Genomic DNA, 17,021 nt, shown 5'->3' with positions numbered 1-17,021 from the left:
ATATATATATACAGACTGTATAATACAATTATTTTATATATAACTCCATGTAAAATAAATACAAAAAGAAAAACTAGTTATTAATAGGCTACTTTGAACTTCAAATGTTGATGTCATAAGCGTTTCAGATTTTCCCGTCCACTATCACGCTATAAACTTCACTCAGTTCCAGGAGATTAATCTATGGACTATTCGATGACAAAACGAACCAAGCCTTTTATTAAACAATACAAACTTTAGCCACGTCGCGCAGCTTAACTGCCTAAAATAATCAACTCCTCACGCTGACACTTAGCAGCCATTCGGCGCAGGTAAGCTAAGCACACCTTTATGAGGTAAATGAGCTTCACTGACCTTCAAAGGCGCTTCGAGCAGCTTGTGAATCCCGGCGATCTGTTCGTTCAATAGCAAATGCTCGTTCAAGTCATACTGGAGAGGTCTGCGGGGCTCGGGAAAATTTGAGCACACGAACGGGTCCGAGTCCTCCAGGTATTGCACTCGACACGTTATTGTAGCCATGGTTCATCCGTGGTCACAAAGTCTAAGAGTTAAACTCGCTCTCCACCGCGGTTTTCCGTTTGTTACAACAAGTCATCTACAGAGAAAAAGCATCTAACGTTAGCCCGCCACGCGCCGCTGTCAACACTGAAATGAAACTGAGGCTGGAAGTTAGTCAAATTAAAGAGCAAAGCAGTGACGTCGTCAGGAAACAGACCGAATGAACTTCAATGAGTCACACGCCAGGAAATACAGCGACTGATATGAGCTCACTCAAGACGATTACAGAAGCAATAAAACATTTGAAGAGCATACTCAATAGCACGTTTTAAAGGATATGTTTGTTGTCTTGACGACCTCGCATGTTAGTTTGTGAGTACGTACTGTATAGACTAGACGAGCGTGCTATGGAGTAAAATAGTGTGTTATGGCGCCATCTGCTGGTCACGTGAAGTTGTATTTATTTGTGATGGGTCTGTTTGTATGTCGAGTTCAAATTTCATGCAAAACAAGTGACTCATCATCAGCCAAAGGAGAATCTCCCTTTTACTTCCCATGAAACACACACTGCTTCTGTAAACAATATATCCCAATATATTCAATAGGTACATATCTGTTAAAAAATTCTCAGAAATTCCTGTTATATCAGTTTCAATAGGTTGGTTTTACATGGCTAAAGTCAACCTGGTTAAAGACACCTTTAAGTTGATAGGGATCTGGCTGAGCTGCTTCTCAATGCTCAAAATACAGCTTGAACTGGTTGATGGTTTTAGTTAGTTCACAAATAAGGCTGACAGTCCTTGACTTGCGTCCAGGGCTAAGTTTTGGCATTCTTTACACAGAATCATTTAAATTAATCTTTAAAAAGAGATTTGGTGTACTCTTTTTACACAAGCCAATCCAGCTTTCAAACTTGTCTGAAACAGACCGAACAAATTATTTGCAATACTTTAGAAAAAGTTTATTGGTTTTTAAAACCATTTAAAAAAATCTTAACATCAGTAATCACTTTCAATACAAAAGAATGAAGAAAATCTTGCTGAAATGTCATAACAAATTTATCAAACTACCATAAAGAGTCTGTACATAAACAATAATAGCATGAGGGAATAGTAAAGGTAGGAAAGAAATTCTACCAAGTCAGAGAATAATAGTCATGTTTCTGGCCTGCCTCTTCATTAAAATAGAAATAGTAGTGCTTGTTCAAAAAAACAAATATTCACATACATACTTTTAAGAGGAAGGAAATAGTACATGTTGAAGACATTGTTCAAATAATAATAAAACAAAGAATAAAAAAACAGGTCACAACTGAATTTTCTATATTCATGTTACTGTAAAGAATTCATGTTACTGATTTATGTACAGTGATCAAATGCATATTTACGATTTTGATAATGGATTATTTTAATGTTTTAATTGAACATTTCAATTGCTTTCACTCATTTACATGTAAATACTTCTCACCGAGATCCTCAAAGGGCTCCTGAACATAAGAACACAAACTGACACTTTTTCACTTGAATCTTTTCCCCCCCAAACAGTAGCTCTTCAAAACAGTATACTGGGGCTTCATGTATTGCACTGAAATTCTCCAAGCCAAAGTTCATCAATGAAATTAGTGCAATAAAAAGAACCGCAAGAACTTTGTGAATTTTCAGTTGTTACATTTCCAGTGTTAACTGCTAGATACCTGTGCATCCAAAAAAAAAAAAAGAAAAGATACGCAAAAGCCACAACAACACATTTTAAAATCCATGCTATATTCTCACACAAAAGCACACCCTTCTGCAAAAAAAAAAAAAAAAGGTATTAAAAAAAGACCTGGAAGCCAAATAATAAATAAATGACAAAAATGCTTGAAAATTAAAACTCACAACAAGCTATATCTATCTATACAAGAGATGTCTAGTTATGTGAACTATTAATTGTAACAAAAACAAAACAAAAACTTTGTCAAAGACCACTGGATCACTATCATCATGGTTAAATATGTATGTTAGTCAAACTGGTAATAAAGTGTCTTTTTTTTTTTTTACTTTTATAAATGGAGCTTATTTACAGAGCGTCACAACAAACAGAAATTCCATAGTGGACTTTTTTTCATCCCCTAGGAATTGTCCTGCTACAAATACCAGAAGCATGAAGTCTGACATGTCATGTAAATAAAATTTAAGTGCTACAGTGGTCGTATGCAAATGACACAATTATGCACAAAACAAATTTCCTTGTCAACCCCACAATCTTGGCCCCATTTAAACCTGGGTGACATTTTCATATATGCATTTTAAAACATGCATCTTAAAAGCTGGTTTAAGAATTAAATTTGAAAGTGGTGATACGAAAATGGTAGAACTCCTTCTACATTTTTCTCAGCAATTACAAAACTTGTCTTTGGTATGGAAGTAAGGCTAAGATGGAATTCAATAACTACCACACTCAGCAAGTGTATGTTATGCTCTGCTATTCTGAAAGCAGACTACTAATCAAGTACTTCAGTACATTAATGGCCCTTTGAATTAAATGTCTTCATTCTAGCTTTCAAAGCGAGTGGGGGGTGTGGGGCTATCTGATTATATTAGCACTGAGCTCATTTATTAGTAATGCGATCTGGGTATTTTCAGTTTCCTGATGTTTTTACAACTGGTGCGATACTTTGATTAAGGGGTAAAGGCTCTACAATAGTGCATGTTATAAAGAAGTTCCTGAATGAAGTGCTCAAGTAGAAAACAGTCATTGAAAATGCCAAAACAAGGCATGTGCATGAGAGTATACTTCAATGAATCTCATTTATGCAAACTGCCAAATGACAAGCATTAATTGGGGATAATTAATACAGAGCCAGAAAAGTGGCTAATCATCTATTTCATGGCCTCATAAATGCATAGTTAACAATAAAACAAACATTTGGGATAGTTTGACAACTGTTCTATAACATTTTTTCTTTCACAACTATAATCCACTTTGACATTTTGGTTTCTCCAGTTACTATTACCCCCATTTTTTCCTTCTAATTCTTACATTTAAAATGAGACCTTTTCGCAACCATATTCAAATTGTAAATGCAATTATAAAGGTGCCAGATAGTGCAATAACAAGTTCCATTATTATTCATTGACTGGGTTTAAATTAAACCCAGCCTGTTCTGTTGGATAAAATCTGATTGATATATTCAAATCTAGAGGTTGGGGAAACCTGAGATGCAGCTCAGGGAAGTGTCCTGCCAAAAAAAAAAAAAAAAAAAAAACTCGGGTCAATATTTACCTTTCATAGATTTTGATTTAGTTAAATATTAGCATATGTAAATTTAAATACCAAAAGTGCACTCATTTATTCATTTTGAACATTATTCATCAGTCATTTAAAGGGGTCATATGACGTTGCTAAAAAGCACATTATTTTGTGTATTTGGTGCAATGAAATGTGTTTTAAATTGCATCATATGACCCCTTTAATGTAACGCGATTTTGTGCAAGTAGATGCATACTTCCCAATTGACATAGTGGTTGACAATTAGAATAAAGCTGCAAATATAAATTACTTACTGGCTCACGTTATAAATTCTAACATGGTGGCACATTTGTGTGCAATAAGTTATTACTTTCTAAACAGCTGCTGCAGGTATAAGCTGCTGTATTTCAATATTAAGCATCATCTGAAAGCTTGACATTGTTGATGTGATCTTCCCTTATTCTTTGTTTACTGAAAGACAAATACAGATGTTGCTGTAACATGTTCAAAGCTGTCGCTTATTATGGTTTTCTGCACATGGAAGCACCGACTTTGTTTACAGAGTGAAAAAGCTAATTAGATGAGGTACAGTACCTCAAAATACAAATATTTTGCTTTAAGATAAAGGGTTAAAAAGAAGTTATTTTCCAATCTTCCATACAATGCTCTTTGACTGCAAAATGTTCAAAGGATTATATAAAAGTTGTGTAACTGAATGCACAAAACAGTGTAGAGGCATAGAAATGTCTCTGACAACTTCTTATGTAAAGCTCTGGCATGTATTTTCTTTGCAAAACTGGTGGGAAAGAGGAGGAAAAATGTGACAGTACTCCTAAGGTTAAGCTGTGTTTCACTAACCATCGAGACAAAGAACCAGCAATCTTTAAAGGGCGATCATTTCTGTTCAGCCTGGCACTTCAATACGGACCTGTGTCATGACGTCCAGGGGCTTATAGTAGTACATGTAGGTGGCTGCACAACGAGATGAATACATACGCTGATGAGATTTCAAAAATACATACATAGAAAACTATCCAAATATCAAAACAACACAAAAGCACAAATTAACCCAACATTTCCACTGTTGCCTGGTCTTTGCTCTCCAACCAGTCAAAGCCAGCAGAATTTACAGTCTCGCTGCATATCTGTTGAAAAAGTGGGTCGTTCTTCAGTTCTTCCAGTGTCGAGTCTTCATATTGTCCTTGCTGTTGACTGGGGTCAAAAAGAAGGTTGGTGTCCAATGTATTCAAGTCATTTATGCTACCAGTGAGCTCAGAGGTTAGTCGCATATCGCTGGGAAACTCTGAACTCCCAGCATTGAGCTCTGATCCTTGACCCACAAGCTGTGAGCCAGCATTCAAGCTTTCCTCATGTAAAAGATCTTTAACAGTTCGGTCTAAATCCAAGGGTTGCTGGTGCTGATGTTGTAGGAGGTTTTGCTGTAGAGGCAACAGCATGGCCTGACTCTGCTGATCCTGCCCAAGGAGCTGCCATCTACCTAAGTGCTGCTGCTGCTGTTGTGGCGGCTGGTACTCCCCTGAGGATGATTGTGCTTGGCTTTCATGTACAGAGAAGCTCATTGGCTCCTCCCTGGCATTTTTCATGAGGTAACCAGGCTTCTGGGACTCAAAGGCTGATGAACAAGGCGAGATCAGAGCTTGGTGGCTGGCACTACCAGGGAAGCTGGGCACTGTGGTGGTCTCCAGAATCTGGGTGAGATTCATGCGGGCAGTGTAGTTGGACGGCATGTTGTTGATTCCGAGGCCACGTACAGAGTCATCTCCATCGCCATCCATTTTGTTGATCAGGACATTGGTGATGTTTTTGGTATTAATCTGCTGGCCTGCTTGTATGGGTAGAACCTCAGACTGCATCATCACGGTCACTGGAACAGACTGACTCCTCTGTGCCATGCTGCTGATGCTTGCATCAGAGTCACTGTTAGAAAAGATGTTTAGCACTTCAGGTGTTATGGGTGAGTTGAAAGGAGAGACCACAGAGTGGGGAACACTGGGAGCTTGGGTCCCGCTCAAGTTGCGCTGCCTGACTGCCGGGCTAACGCTGCGGCATCGAAATGTTCCAGACCCTGAGGAGGAAGTGCTGGCCTTGTTGTCAAGGGGTGCCGGGACAGCAAAACCCTCTTTCTTGTTGAGGCTAGCCATGCTTGCCACTTGCTGCTGGACAGGCGAAATGGGTGTCAAGCGGCTGATATGGGAGTCATGATATCTGGTTTGTGACTGACAGGTCTGACCCGGGATGGCGAAGGCGTGAGGCTTTCGAAAGTGGTCATCTACTAGGTCTTGGTAGCTCGGAAGAATGCTAATGCCATTGTTGGAGTTCCCACCACTGTTATTGTACCCACTGTTCATCCATTCCAGTTTAGTCTTATCTGGATGTGTGGCCATTGGTCTTTGCATGGGCTTGACGGGGCTTGAGGAGACGGCACTTCCATCATGGTAACCAGTGATGCTGGAGTTAATAGGAGTAAAGGCAAAAGGGTTCCTGCATTCCACAGGGCTTGGTGGGACACTACTGCTGCAGTTGGAGTGTGGCGTGCCAATAGGAGTTTGTCGACTACTTCCAAGAGCACTATCGACCGGAGTGGTAGGGGCTAAGCGTGAACAGGGGCTTTCATGCATCAAACCCTGGCCGCTTCCTATCATCTCTGAAGTGGGAGTAGGTGTTGGGGTGGGCGTTTGGATTGGGGTGCTACTGCTATGAGCAGAGCTGTAGTATAGGGTGTTGGTCTGGAGGGTAGACATCATGGTATTCTGCATGGTTTGTTGCTGGCCTTGCAGTGAATTATCCACACAGTTGCTGAAACTTTGCATGCTATTGTTAATTTTCATCTGCTCTTCCATTTGTACAAGTTCCTCAACAATGCTATCCTGGGTCATGTCATCATCATTAAAGGGAAAGTAGCCAAGGTTGGCCTGGGTTCCATAGTCACTCATTTGAACCTGCTGGTTGGAAGGAGAGGCTTGAGCAATTGCAGGAAGGGGCTCCATCACTGAGGTGGACATTTGCTTTGGCTCAGACACCATTTGCGGGCCATAAACTTGATGTTGTTGAGTGCCATCTTGCAGCTCCCTATCCCAAAATACACTGTTCAATTCACATACTGCAGAAGAGTCAGACAGGTCTATAAGCAAATCCTGTGAGTTTTTTGTTACTTGTTGTAGCAATGCTTGACCTGGAGCGCTAACAGTACGGTTGACCACAGCTCTACCTTCGATACCTGTTGAAGATCCATCCCATCTCCCTTGGGAAATGCTTCGAGCTCTGCAAACAGTCTGAAACATGACATTTCCCACTGAAGTATCCTGACTTGCTGTAGAGGTGACAGGAACTCTATAATCTGTTATTGATGAAGCTCCTTCCCATCTTCCCTGGGAGATGCTTTGTGGCCTGCGAACTGTCTGGAAGCCAGTATTCCTGACCGGGCCTGCAGTAGCTTTGCCTACAGCTGTGAGAGGTGCACTTTCCGGCCTTATTGGAGTACTTGATCTTGGAATTTGTTTCGCCATTATATTTGACTTTAGTCCATCGGATCCACCAGCTGGTAGCACAGAAATGTGGGCTTTTTTAACAGGTGTTGGGCTCAAATCAGTGCATAAGCCAGGTCTTTTGTGAGGGCTCTTGGATGCCAACACTGCATCTTTGGGTGATGTCACAACCGCATTACCACTGTTTGACTGAGAGCTACTTGTGTTCTGGTACAAAGTGCTTTCATTAGTGTTGGACGTTTTATTGCTGCCAGCAGCCAGAGTTTTGACACTAAGGAGTGTCCTCTCATTGTATTTGGTCCCTGTTAGAGTGTCCAATCCCAGAGAGCCCTTGTCAAGAGGAGTGGGTACGCTAGCTGCTGTGGGTTTGAGCTTTCCTGACCATTGTACACCACCAAAGGCGTCTGGAGAGGTTGCCAGTCTACTCGTACCACCCTGCTCTTGACTACTTCCAATTATGGCTTCAGTATTTGTTTTAGTGTCGATGACCGGCGTTGTGGTTGTTGAGCGCCCTGACCTTGCCAAAACAGATGGCATTGCAGCTATAGACCCACTGCGAACACGCGTGACTGGCTGTGGATCGTCGTTGAGGCTGGCAATTCCAGCAGATGCAGGTCTGGATTTGTTGCTGGCAGGGGTATCGGCTGGTGTGCTGGTCCCACTGCCATTAGAGCCTAGAGATATGGTCGTCATCTTGACAACATTGACCGAACTGACATGCGGAGTTGACATTACCGTCTTGATGGGGCTGTTGGTGATAAGCAGTGTTGGTGAGCGCAGGGTTATGCCACTTGAGGCAGATGGTTTGGGCAGGATTTGGGCATACCGGTGACGGGCTGACCGGTCACTTATCGGACTGGCCGAGATGTTATGAGGTGTCTTGGGGCACTGCTTCACAGGCTGCATTGACTGGGTAACCACTTGAAAGTTTACAGGAAGAACTTTGCTGTCTGCAGCTGCCATGGGAACAGGGCTAGGAGACATCAACTGTCTGCTCCTCTGAACCTGAGGAAATACAAAAAAAGAGGAATGACAAATACTAGTCAAAGAACAGGTGCAATTATAAATTTAAATTAACAAAACAAATTAACAAAAAATGAACAAAAAAATTCAAACATTAAATTAAATTGAAATGTGTCTTTTGTAATATTGTTTTACTTTTGTGTAAAAACATAGTTTACCGTGATGGGGCTGGAAACAGCTGCAACCACAATACCAATAGGTTGTGGCGAGAGAAGAGCAGGACTTCCACAGGGTATGCCTGTCCCTGCCCCAGGAGCTATGCCCACATCTGCCCTTCTGGCCTGAGCTTCACCAGGGAGTGGAGAATGCAGTTTCTGTTCTTGCTGCTTCTTCTGGATCTTCCTTTGTAGCTGCTGTTTGGCATCTACGAAGTGTGAGACCAGGGTTTTAACCTGAGGTTGGAATGAGTGTGCATCGGTTGTGGGAGCAAATGCAGATGACTGAATGGACATCTTTGCTCCTTTGGGGAAAAAAAGAGAACTGATTATAGATTAATAATGACGTTTTAAAAAATAAAAAACAATTTTTTTTCCAAAACATGCAATTATTTTAGCCTTTGTCTTGTGGTTGTTAGCCACAAGGTGGAGACATTTGCAAGTTTAGGTACATGGAGTCAACTGCTGGGCTATTACAAGTTTACTGTACCTGAGGGGGAACCGGTCATCACAGTAAGAGCAGCCACAGACTTAGTTCCAATGTAGTGGCTGTTCAAAAGAAATCGAGCCAGATCCTCAACAGTGTCAAACTGCCGACTTAGCACTTTCTGTGCCCACTCACACACCAACCAACATGCAGCCATGCGCACCTCATCTTCTGCACTGGACAGCTGGCCAGTAGGTTCAAACACTTCACACTGACAATGAAAAATTAATCAAGTGAATCAATAGTTTTCAATAGAACAGACAATTTCCTAGACTTTGACACATGCCATCTTTCGATATTTGAGTAATATCTAAAATAAGAGAGATATAATTGCAGCTAAACAGAGGTAAGACAAGAACATAAATTACAAAATAAATAAATAAATAAAGTAAGATACATAATGAAATAAATAAAAGAGTAGTAACTCACCCCGTCACTTGATTTGTGAAGATCTAGGTTTGGAAGAGATGGCATGTGTACAAAAGCCTTCTTCCTAAGTCCACTATAACAATACGTTCACAGAAGTTAAGGAAATACATCTGTCCATCATACAAATAAAAGGTATGTGGATGCCCACATATCAAAAAAGGTATTAGATCACTTTGGCATGAAGCAAATAACATAATAATGTTATACTATAGAATTAAAATGTTAATTTTGTTTAATCCATAATATGTCAATATGTAAAACACACAACTGAGGCCAAGCCAGTGCCATAAGCCATGGTGGGACCATGAAGACTATCGCAGAGCTTTCACACCAAACCAAAAACACAATAATCACAGTAATTTACTGTTAACCCATCTACCCTCTTGTGCAGGGGTGGGCAAACTTGGCTGTTGGTGTTTATCTTTCACTTGGATGTTATAAGTTGCACTGAGTAAATAGAGCTAGATAAAACAAAAACCATGTCCGTCTTCATTTCAGGCTGCAAAGCAACAAAATATGATTATTTTAAAGAGTGGGTGGGGATATGGGGCTAGATGGGAGAAAAAAAACTATATTTCAATACTTTTGTGAGAAAATGCTAAGTTTTCTGGGGAATGCAAAAGCATCAAAATATGATTTTTCCTGCCATCATGTCCCTTTAGGGCAGGGGTGGGCAGACTTGGCCCTTCCAGGCCACTTTCCTTCAGAGGTTAGGTCCAACCCTAATCAAGCACACCTGAACCAGCTAATCATTGTCTTCAAGACTACTAGAAGGCTACAGGCAGGTGAGTCATATCAGGGTTGGATCAAATCTCTGCAGGAAAGTGGCCTGGAAGGGCCAAGTTTGCCCATCACTACTCTTGTGTGAGAATAGTTTGGGTATGAGAAGAGACAGTATGTAGGTCTATAGTGGGTTTCCAGCTCATGAACTCCTACCGTACCTTTAACCTCATTCCTTTACTGAGCATCTCACACAGCTGATATATTTGTTTTTGTTCCTAGGCGTACACTGCATATGGAATTACATCAAACATGGCGTTTACAAACCAGAAAGGTATGACCACTGCAGTGCTAAATGGAAAAATCAATCACTAAAAAGCTCTGATTCACTTCTCTTGCATAAGAAAATACAAGAGGTCCTCTGCTGGAATAATGGTGTTGCTTTTTTAGGCATTAGAGTTAGTGAGGATTGGATTTCTGTTGCAGTGGCAACCATCAACAACAAGCATGGTTTATTTCAGTGACACACCACTCTGAAATTGAAAATATAATTCACACTCACAAATGCACTTAACCCTGCCTTAATTAATACCAAAATAACCATGACCACAGTTACACAACATTATAATTTCTGAGATTTGATGCAACAGCTAAAGATATGTTATGTTGCTTACTGACAAAACCTTAAAATAAGGTTAATTTATTTTTCCTATAAATTAGAATTTTTTTTTTTTTTTTAATTTCAAATAAAGTTACCTAAGGTAATAAGACTATAGCCTGTACTACCTAACGCAGGGCAATAGAGAAATGATGCAAGGCTGTACAGAAATTAATGGGCACTTTGCTGAATGTCTTTTCAAGATCAAGCATTTGGCAGCCAATGGTAAATGGGTTTGCTATACAGCAAAACTCTGTTCAAGGACTCAAGGAAGTTTTATTTGATTAAATTTCTGATCTATATTTAGCGGCTACATGAATTACAGCAACAGATGTTTTAGTACACAGAGTTCAGGGACAGGAACGTGTATATGTGTGTGTCTGTTTTGGGGGGGCTGGAAAAAGGGGGGATGGGATTGTTACAAAAAGTTCCACTGAAGGATATTTGGATTTGCCTCGCATGCCAAGTCGACGTGCCTTCATATTGGGAAAGACGTTCTTCATGATCTTTCCGAAGTCTGCAGCACTGAGAGCGTGATACCCCAGACTATCACAGTAACTCCTGTGAAAAAAATCAATTACAGTTTGCACAGAAACCACAAAGCATCTCACCTTGCTGAAGTACATTACACATTAGGGGTGCTCCGATCAGGATTTTTGAGGCCGATCGCCGATCACAGAAAGCAGTATCTGCCGATACGATCACCGATACCGGTGTTTTTAAAGCCTTCTTTTTATCATGTAGAATTATTTATAGTAAGACTCCAATCAGGAATTTTATACATTTATTCAGGGCCTGAATTTCATTTTTGAAAATGAATTCCCCTCTTAGGTGACTCTTGTGAGAGGGGATTTTTTCACTCGAGGGGTGGAGGGGGGCATTTTTTAGACATTTTTAAAAAATATATATTTATCTCACCTAAATGTTTGATCATGCACTGCATTTTTGTTTTTACAATCGTGCAATTGTTGCACAATAGCTTACACACAGCGCAAGCCTGATTTTGTGAGTTGTATGTGAGGCGGCCTTTTACACAGTGTTCACACATACTCCGTTTGCAGCGCATATGCAGTCCATGTGTGGTACGTGGTACGTACAGAAGCAGCAGGTGTTCACTGTGCTTTCACACAGAAGTCTGCAACTGATCCGTGGCTGTTTACTACAAACACAACATTTATCCATTATTTTGATTTCAAATCCAAACATTGTTACTGAAAAGGTTTTTTCTTTTTTTACACAATGCGGTAGCTAATACAATCTTTCATAGACATGTTTAAACGCAATAATATAAGAAACACATTATTCAATGCTTTTTACTTGTGCCATGTTCATATTTACCGCAAACAATGCGCTGTTACTTTAATTCAGCGCGTGCAGCGCAGCAAAAATAGACTCGGTGCGGAAACGATCTCTGCACTGCTGCAGACACACCGCTCCTGGAACACACTGCCAGACAGCAACCGTGTGCAGTGAATGCTTTAATCCGTTAACGGGAGCGCGGAAAAAATACGCACTGCATACACACTGCAAACGGAGTAATGTGACCCTGCCGTTATGTGTGTGTGCGCTGTGAGTGTGCATGAGTGCACGGTCTCTAGGAGAGCGTGCGAGTGCTGAATGGTTTAAACACTGGCAAGAATTAAAAAGAAATGCAATTTATACATTTTTAGTGACGATGCGACACTGCCTCGTTTGTGCAAGTGACAATTCCTGTGTCAACTGCGCAAAGTGCAGCTCGTTTCAAGTGCAGACGCGATTTGATTTGAAGCCATTTGGGCATTTTGAGAGGGAAAGAGAGAGAGCGCGTGGTGATTCACTCATGCTTTTTGTGAAATTGTCTCACAGAAAGTTTTAAAATTAGCTACATTATAAGTTATTTAATGAAGAAATATGAACTGTACCTCACCTTCAGCATTATAATTATTTCACCCGCGCGTACAGAGACTGAGACGGTGCCGCTGCATGTCGTGCCAAACCTTCTCACGGCAGACATCAGCTTGAGATCGGCCTTTTTTGAGACCGCCGATCAAACATCCCAAAGCGATTATCGGCAGATAGTGATCGGTAGCCGATCAATCGGAGCACCCCTATTATACATGTATACATATTTCATCTCTTCAAGATGATTGAGTTTTAAGTGTATGGAGAAAGCAAGATGGCACAGGATTCCTGACTTACTTGTACACATCGTAGACTTCTTGTTTAGGCAGCGATGTTTCGGGATGCTCCTCAAGGTGGTTACGAATCCAGCTAAATGCGTGCAACTGCTGGGTACGACTTGATGACATGGAGCTCTGCTCACTGAGAGGAAAGCATTTAACAATACAATTTGAAATCATGTACAGTTAGTAGCCACAGATACTGTTTTGCGGCTGTGTTTCCCCTACCACTAGCAAAATGCAATATGATAAAGATGATAAAAGCATTACTGAATTTTGCCTGAATGTAATTTAGTAGAGGACAGAAAAATCACTCACATTTTCTCATTGCCACTGCTGGGTCCAGAAGGCAACTTGAGATAGAGGTAGAGTTTTTCAATGTCTGTAAGTTTCTCCACATCTTCCTGCAAAGCAACAGAAACACAGAGGATGTGTGTTCAATATTAAGAATTTATAATGTCATGAATGTTTCAAGAGTATGAAATGTCAATCTATTGTCATCACTTTCAAGCACAGAAGCCTAAGATAATAATAAGATAAATCATGAAACAAAAGTAGTGATATGACAGCATTTTACTTCCTGGTCATCACATTGAAAACAAGCTTTCAACTACAGTCTTTAGAACCACACAAAGTTCTGAAGCAAAATTAACAAATTCACAATTTTATGTATCTAAATGTAAAAGTTTAACAGGGTACAAGTTTGATAAGACAATAAATAAATAAATAAATATCAGAATATGCACTACTATTCAAAAGTTTGGGTTCTGTACCATTTTTGGCAATTTTTCCATGTTTTTGAGAGAAGTCCCTTATGCTCACCAATGTTTCACTTATTTGATAAAAAAAAAATACAGTAAAACAGTAATATTGTGAAATATTATTACAATTTAAAATAACCATTTACTATCTTAATATATTTTAAAATGTTTATTTAATGTTTATTTTAAAAATGTATTCCTGTGATGGCAAAGCTGAATTTTCAGCAGCCATTAATTACTCCAGGCTTCAGTGTCATGATCCTTCAAAAATCATTCTAATATGCTGATTTAGTGCTCAAGAAACATTTCTTGTTATTATCAGTTATTATCAGTTGTGCTGCTTAATATTTCTGTGGAAACCGTGATACATTTTTGTCAGGATTCTTTGATAAATAGAATACTTATACCGCAAATATATATTCTTAAGGACATCAAAACCTAAAATAAAACTCCAGAAAGGTGTAAAATATGGGACCTTTAATGGCACTCACTTTTGATCAATTTAACACATTCCTTGTGTACAGTATACAGGTGGTTAATGTGTCAACATGGACATGATGACTGGACCGCATGAAATCAAACGACTACATTACCATCTAGCACAGAGTGGTAGTGCAGAACAAAGGTGAAAATCACAGATCTTCAGGGGCATCAGGGTCAGTGTCACATGACCCAACCAGTCAAAATGACCCACTGGCTATCCAACAATAAAGTAGCAAACAAATGCAAATGCATTCCCTTTCTACAACACACTCGTACAGACAGATGTACACATGAAATAACTATCTTATTCTGATCTTCAGGACTCTTTATCTCTCTTACAGCTGTTGTTAAGTGTTAGTGTAGTCCGAGAGCACTGAACAGCTCTTCCAAGAGAATGTGTAAGATGTTTGGGTGGGGCAGAGCTGATTTAAATTCTGCCCGAGTAGAGAGCAGCAGACACGAGTCTCTCCCTCCAGGCAATGCTCCCCATCTTCACTTACCCACTCTTTCTCACTTGCAAACATGTGCTTAAAACATTCCCCTGTTCTAAAGCACTGTAAACATAAATTGGATAGAAATATTAAAGTGATTTTTGAAATGTTTTCTGCACCTGGCAACCATCATGAAATTACATGCAATATTAAAACTCTGAGGCCTCTGCTCTGACCTGCAGAGCTGTGAGCAGCGAATTAAAATAAACAGACTTCAATAAGATTGTACGACATAACCCTAAACAGGAAGTCATACAAGGTAAAAATAATCCCAAAGAATACCTAATCCCTCAGCGATGAGAGCAGCCGGTTAAGCCAGCATAAACAAGCCTTTTGTTTTCATGGTGTCTGCCTGTGGTAGTAATGGAAGTGGGGATCTTCAAAAGTCCCACAACACAACTACATCAACAATAAGTCCAAATTACCTCCTTGGGGGAAAGGCCATGTCAAAATAAACAATACCAACACACAGAGCTTATGAAACTTGGGGAAAGACTGTCAGGAAATGCACCGGTCACCTAAACATCTCTCCATCAGTGATGGCATCATTCTCCCGCCCTCCCCTTTCTGTCGGATTCTAAGAATAGTTGTGTCTCTTGCTGTCTTTTCTATTCGTCTCTTCGTTGCTAAGGGAAAGATGGCTAGCAAATAGCTAAAGTTATCATCCACTGAGCGCCGTTAGCGTTAACATTGGAGAGGGGTAAGAAAGGTAAGTAAAAATGGCACTAGAATGCAGACGTCTCGGAGCCAAGTGAACAACCCTATTTAAGAGAGGACTCGGCGTGACTTTTAAGGGTGGACAAACATAAGCATGTGGAAAACAAAAACATTAACACATACTCTACCGTTCAGAAGATTGGGGTTGGAAAACATTTTTGTTTTTTATGTTTTTATTATCAATGTTGAAAACAGTTGTGGCAAAGTTTTAGGGTAAATATTTAATATTTCTGTGAAAACCATGATATATTTTTGTTCAGTGGAAATCTTTTATAACATTATAAATGTCTTTTATGACACTTATGATCTATTTTAATGCATCCTTGCTGAATAAAAGTATTACTTTCCTTTATAAAGATTGTTTTACTGACCCCAAACTTTTGAACAGTAGTCTACAAAAGCCAAACTGAAAGACACTTGGACAATACATATTTATGGACATGACATGCCGGAGGTGTAGAGACTAAAATAAAGGGCTCTGGGACATCTGAATGATTTACTTATGTTGATTTTAGACATGCTTTTCAAACTGTAATTCATTTATTAGACTCAACCCTGAGATGGAGAAGACACTGGCAATCAGGTCATGACAAAGTTAGGAAGAACCTGTAGCTCATCATCACTCAGCTCATTCACGCAGGTGTAATGTCCCCCGGGTAGTGCACAGGCCCCTTACTCAGCACTACTGAGCCTACTAGACAAGACATGCTTGAATAACTCATGCATTATTCAGATGGACTGAACCCAGTTCTTACTGACAAGCCTACAGTATGCACACAAGCAAATTCTTCCAGGCCTGATGCTGGAGCAATTCAATACTGGCACAAAGTGATGATTCAATCACTCATTCAAACAGTCAGGTCCTCAAACCCTGAACAGTGAGTGAACATAATGAACTGAATTACTGTATTGTATCTTCAGCATTTTATAATTAACTGCTTAAAGGGATAGTTAAACCAAAAATGATTCAGCATCCTTTACTCATGCTCAAGTTGTTCCAAACCTGACATTGTGTAATGTGAAAGAAAGTCATACTAGTTTGGAATAAACCATTTGAAATGTTCAACCTTGGGCAAACTATCCTGTTTAAACATTAACCAGTGAAACAAATCAGACCTGTAACCTTGTTTGTTACAAACAAAGCTTAAACGCACACACACACAAAAGTGAACATTTAGCTCTAACAGGGTTTAATTTAATTAGACCAGGCATTGTTTGCTCTGAATTTCTCTTTTACAAGGTTGCCAAATGTTGCCAGAAAAACAGTTTTTTTTTTTGAGTGACATGGTTAGCAAGATGTAAGTGTGAGGTAGTATTAGAGAAATATAGAAGCTCAATGCGGAGAAGATCTCAATTAAGTGAAAACCGAAACCAAGTCATTCACTCAGAACGCATATTCAGCGCATTTTCTAGACGGTCAAATATGATTGCTGCACTCACGTCTCACACAAGAGATGTATAGAAAGCCATGCAAAGTTAAAACAGTTTAAACTTTTAGAAAACACGTCACGAATTTGTGGAGGTTTATTCCTTTTCACTGCGTCTCTTATGTTTTTAAATGTAATCTGCGTGATGGGAGATTCGGCTCTTTGTATTAAGCAATGTATAAATACATGATGCTGTTTTGTTCGTAATTCTTTATGCAATTTACGAAATTATATTTGATTTATATGAGTTAATTTAGACGTAATGCACGTTTTTTT

General features: G+C 39.7%; 2 protein-coding genes and 1 long non-coding RNA gene across 3 annotated transcripts in view; 1 reads left to right on the top strand and 2 right to left on the bottom strand.

Annotated features, from left to right (window-relative positions):
• Positions 1-828, bottom strand: part of LOC107755112 (FH1/FH2 domain-containing protein 1-like) — a 63,532-nt gene extending 62,704 nt beyond the window's left edge. Inside the window, exon 1 of the mRNA XM_016571812.1 lies at positions 355-828. Coding sequence (XP_016427298.1) covers positions 355-519 — 165 coding nt within the window. The 5' untranslated portion in view covers positions 520-828. The remainder of the gene's footprint in view (positions 1-354) is intronic.
• Positions 829-3,931: 3,103 nt separating this feature from the next.
• LOC107755110 (DNA-binding protein RFX7-like) overlaps positions 3,932-17,021 on the bottom strand; it is a 34,342-nt gene continuing 21,252 nt past the window's right edge. Inside the window, exons 3-9 of the mRNA XM_016571810.1 lie at positions 13,185-13,270; positions 12,886-13,008; positions 11,152-11,268; positions 9,330-9,414; positions 8,904-9,111; positions 8,417-8,718; positions 3,932-8,240 (exon numbers count right to left, since the gene is read on the bottom strand). Coding sequence (XP_016427296.1) covers positions 4,794-8,240; positions 8,417-8,718; positions 8,904-9,111; positions 9,330-9,414; positions 11,152-11,268; positions 12,886-13,008; positions 13,185-13,270 — 4,368 coding nt within the window. The 3' untranslated portion in view covers positions 3,932-4,793. The remainder of the gene's footprint in view (positions 8,241-8,416; positions 8,719-8,903; positions 9,112-9,329; positions 9,415-11,151; positions 11,269-12,885; positions 13,009-13,184; positions 13,271-17,021) is intronic.
• The window catches only part of LOC107755111 (uncharacterized), a 15,852-nt gene continuing 8,395 nt past the window's right edge, over positions 9,565-17,021 (top strand). The window contains exons 1-2 of the long non-coding RNA XR_001641658.1: positions 9,565-9,575; positions 10,380-10,383. This is a non-coding gene — a long non-coding RNA (uncharacterized LOC107755111). The remainder of the gene's footprint in view (positions 9,576-10,379; positions 10,384-17,021) is intronic.

This window comes from Sinocyclocheilus rhinocerous, unplaced genomic scaffold (genome assembly GCF_001515625.1).
Source record: "Sinocyclocheilus rhinocerous isolate Xijiao unplaced genomic scaffold, SAMN03320098_v1.1 scaffold591, whole genome shotgun sequence".
Taxonomy (NCBI): Eukaryota; Metazoa; Chordata; class Actinopteri; order Cypriniformes; family Cyprinidae; genus Sinocyclocheilus; species Sinocyclocheilus rhinocerous.
The sequence above is the reverse complement of the archived record's forward strand: the minus strand, read 5'-3'. Positions and strand labels throughout refer to the sequence as shown.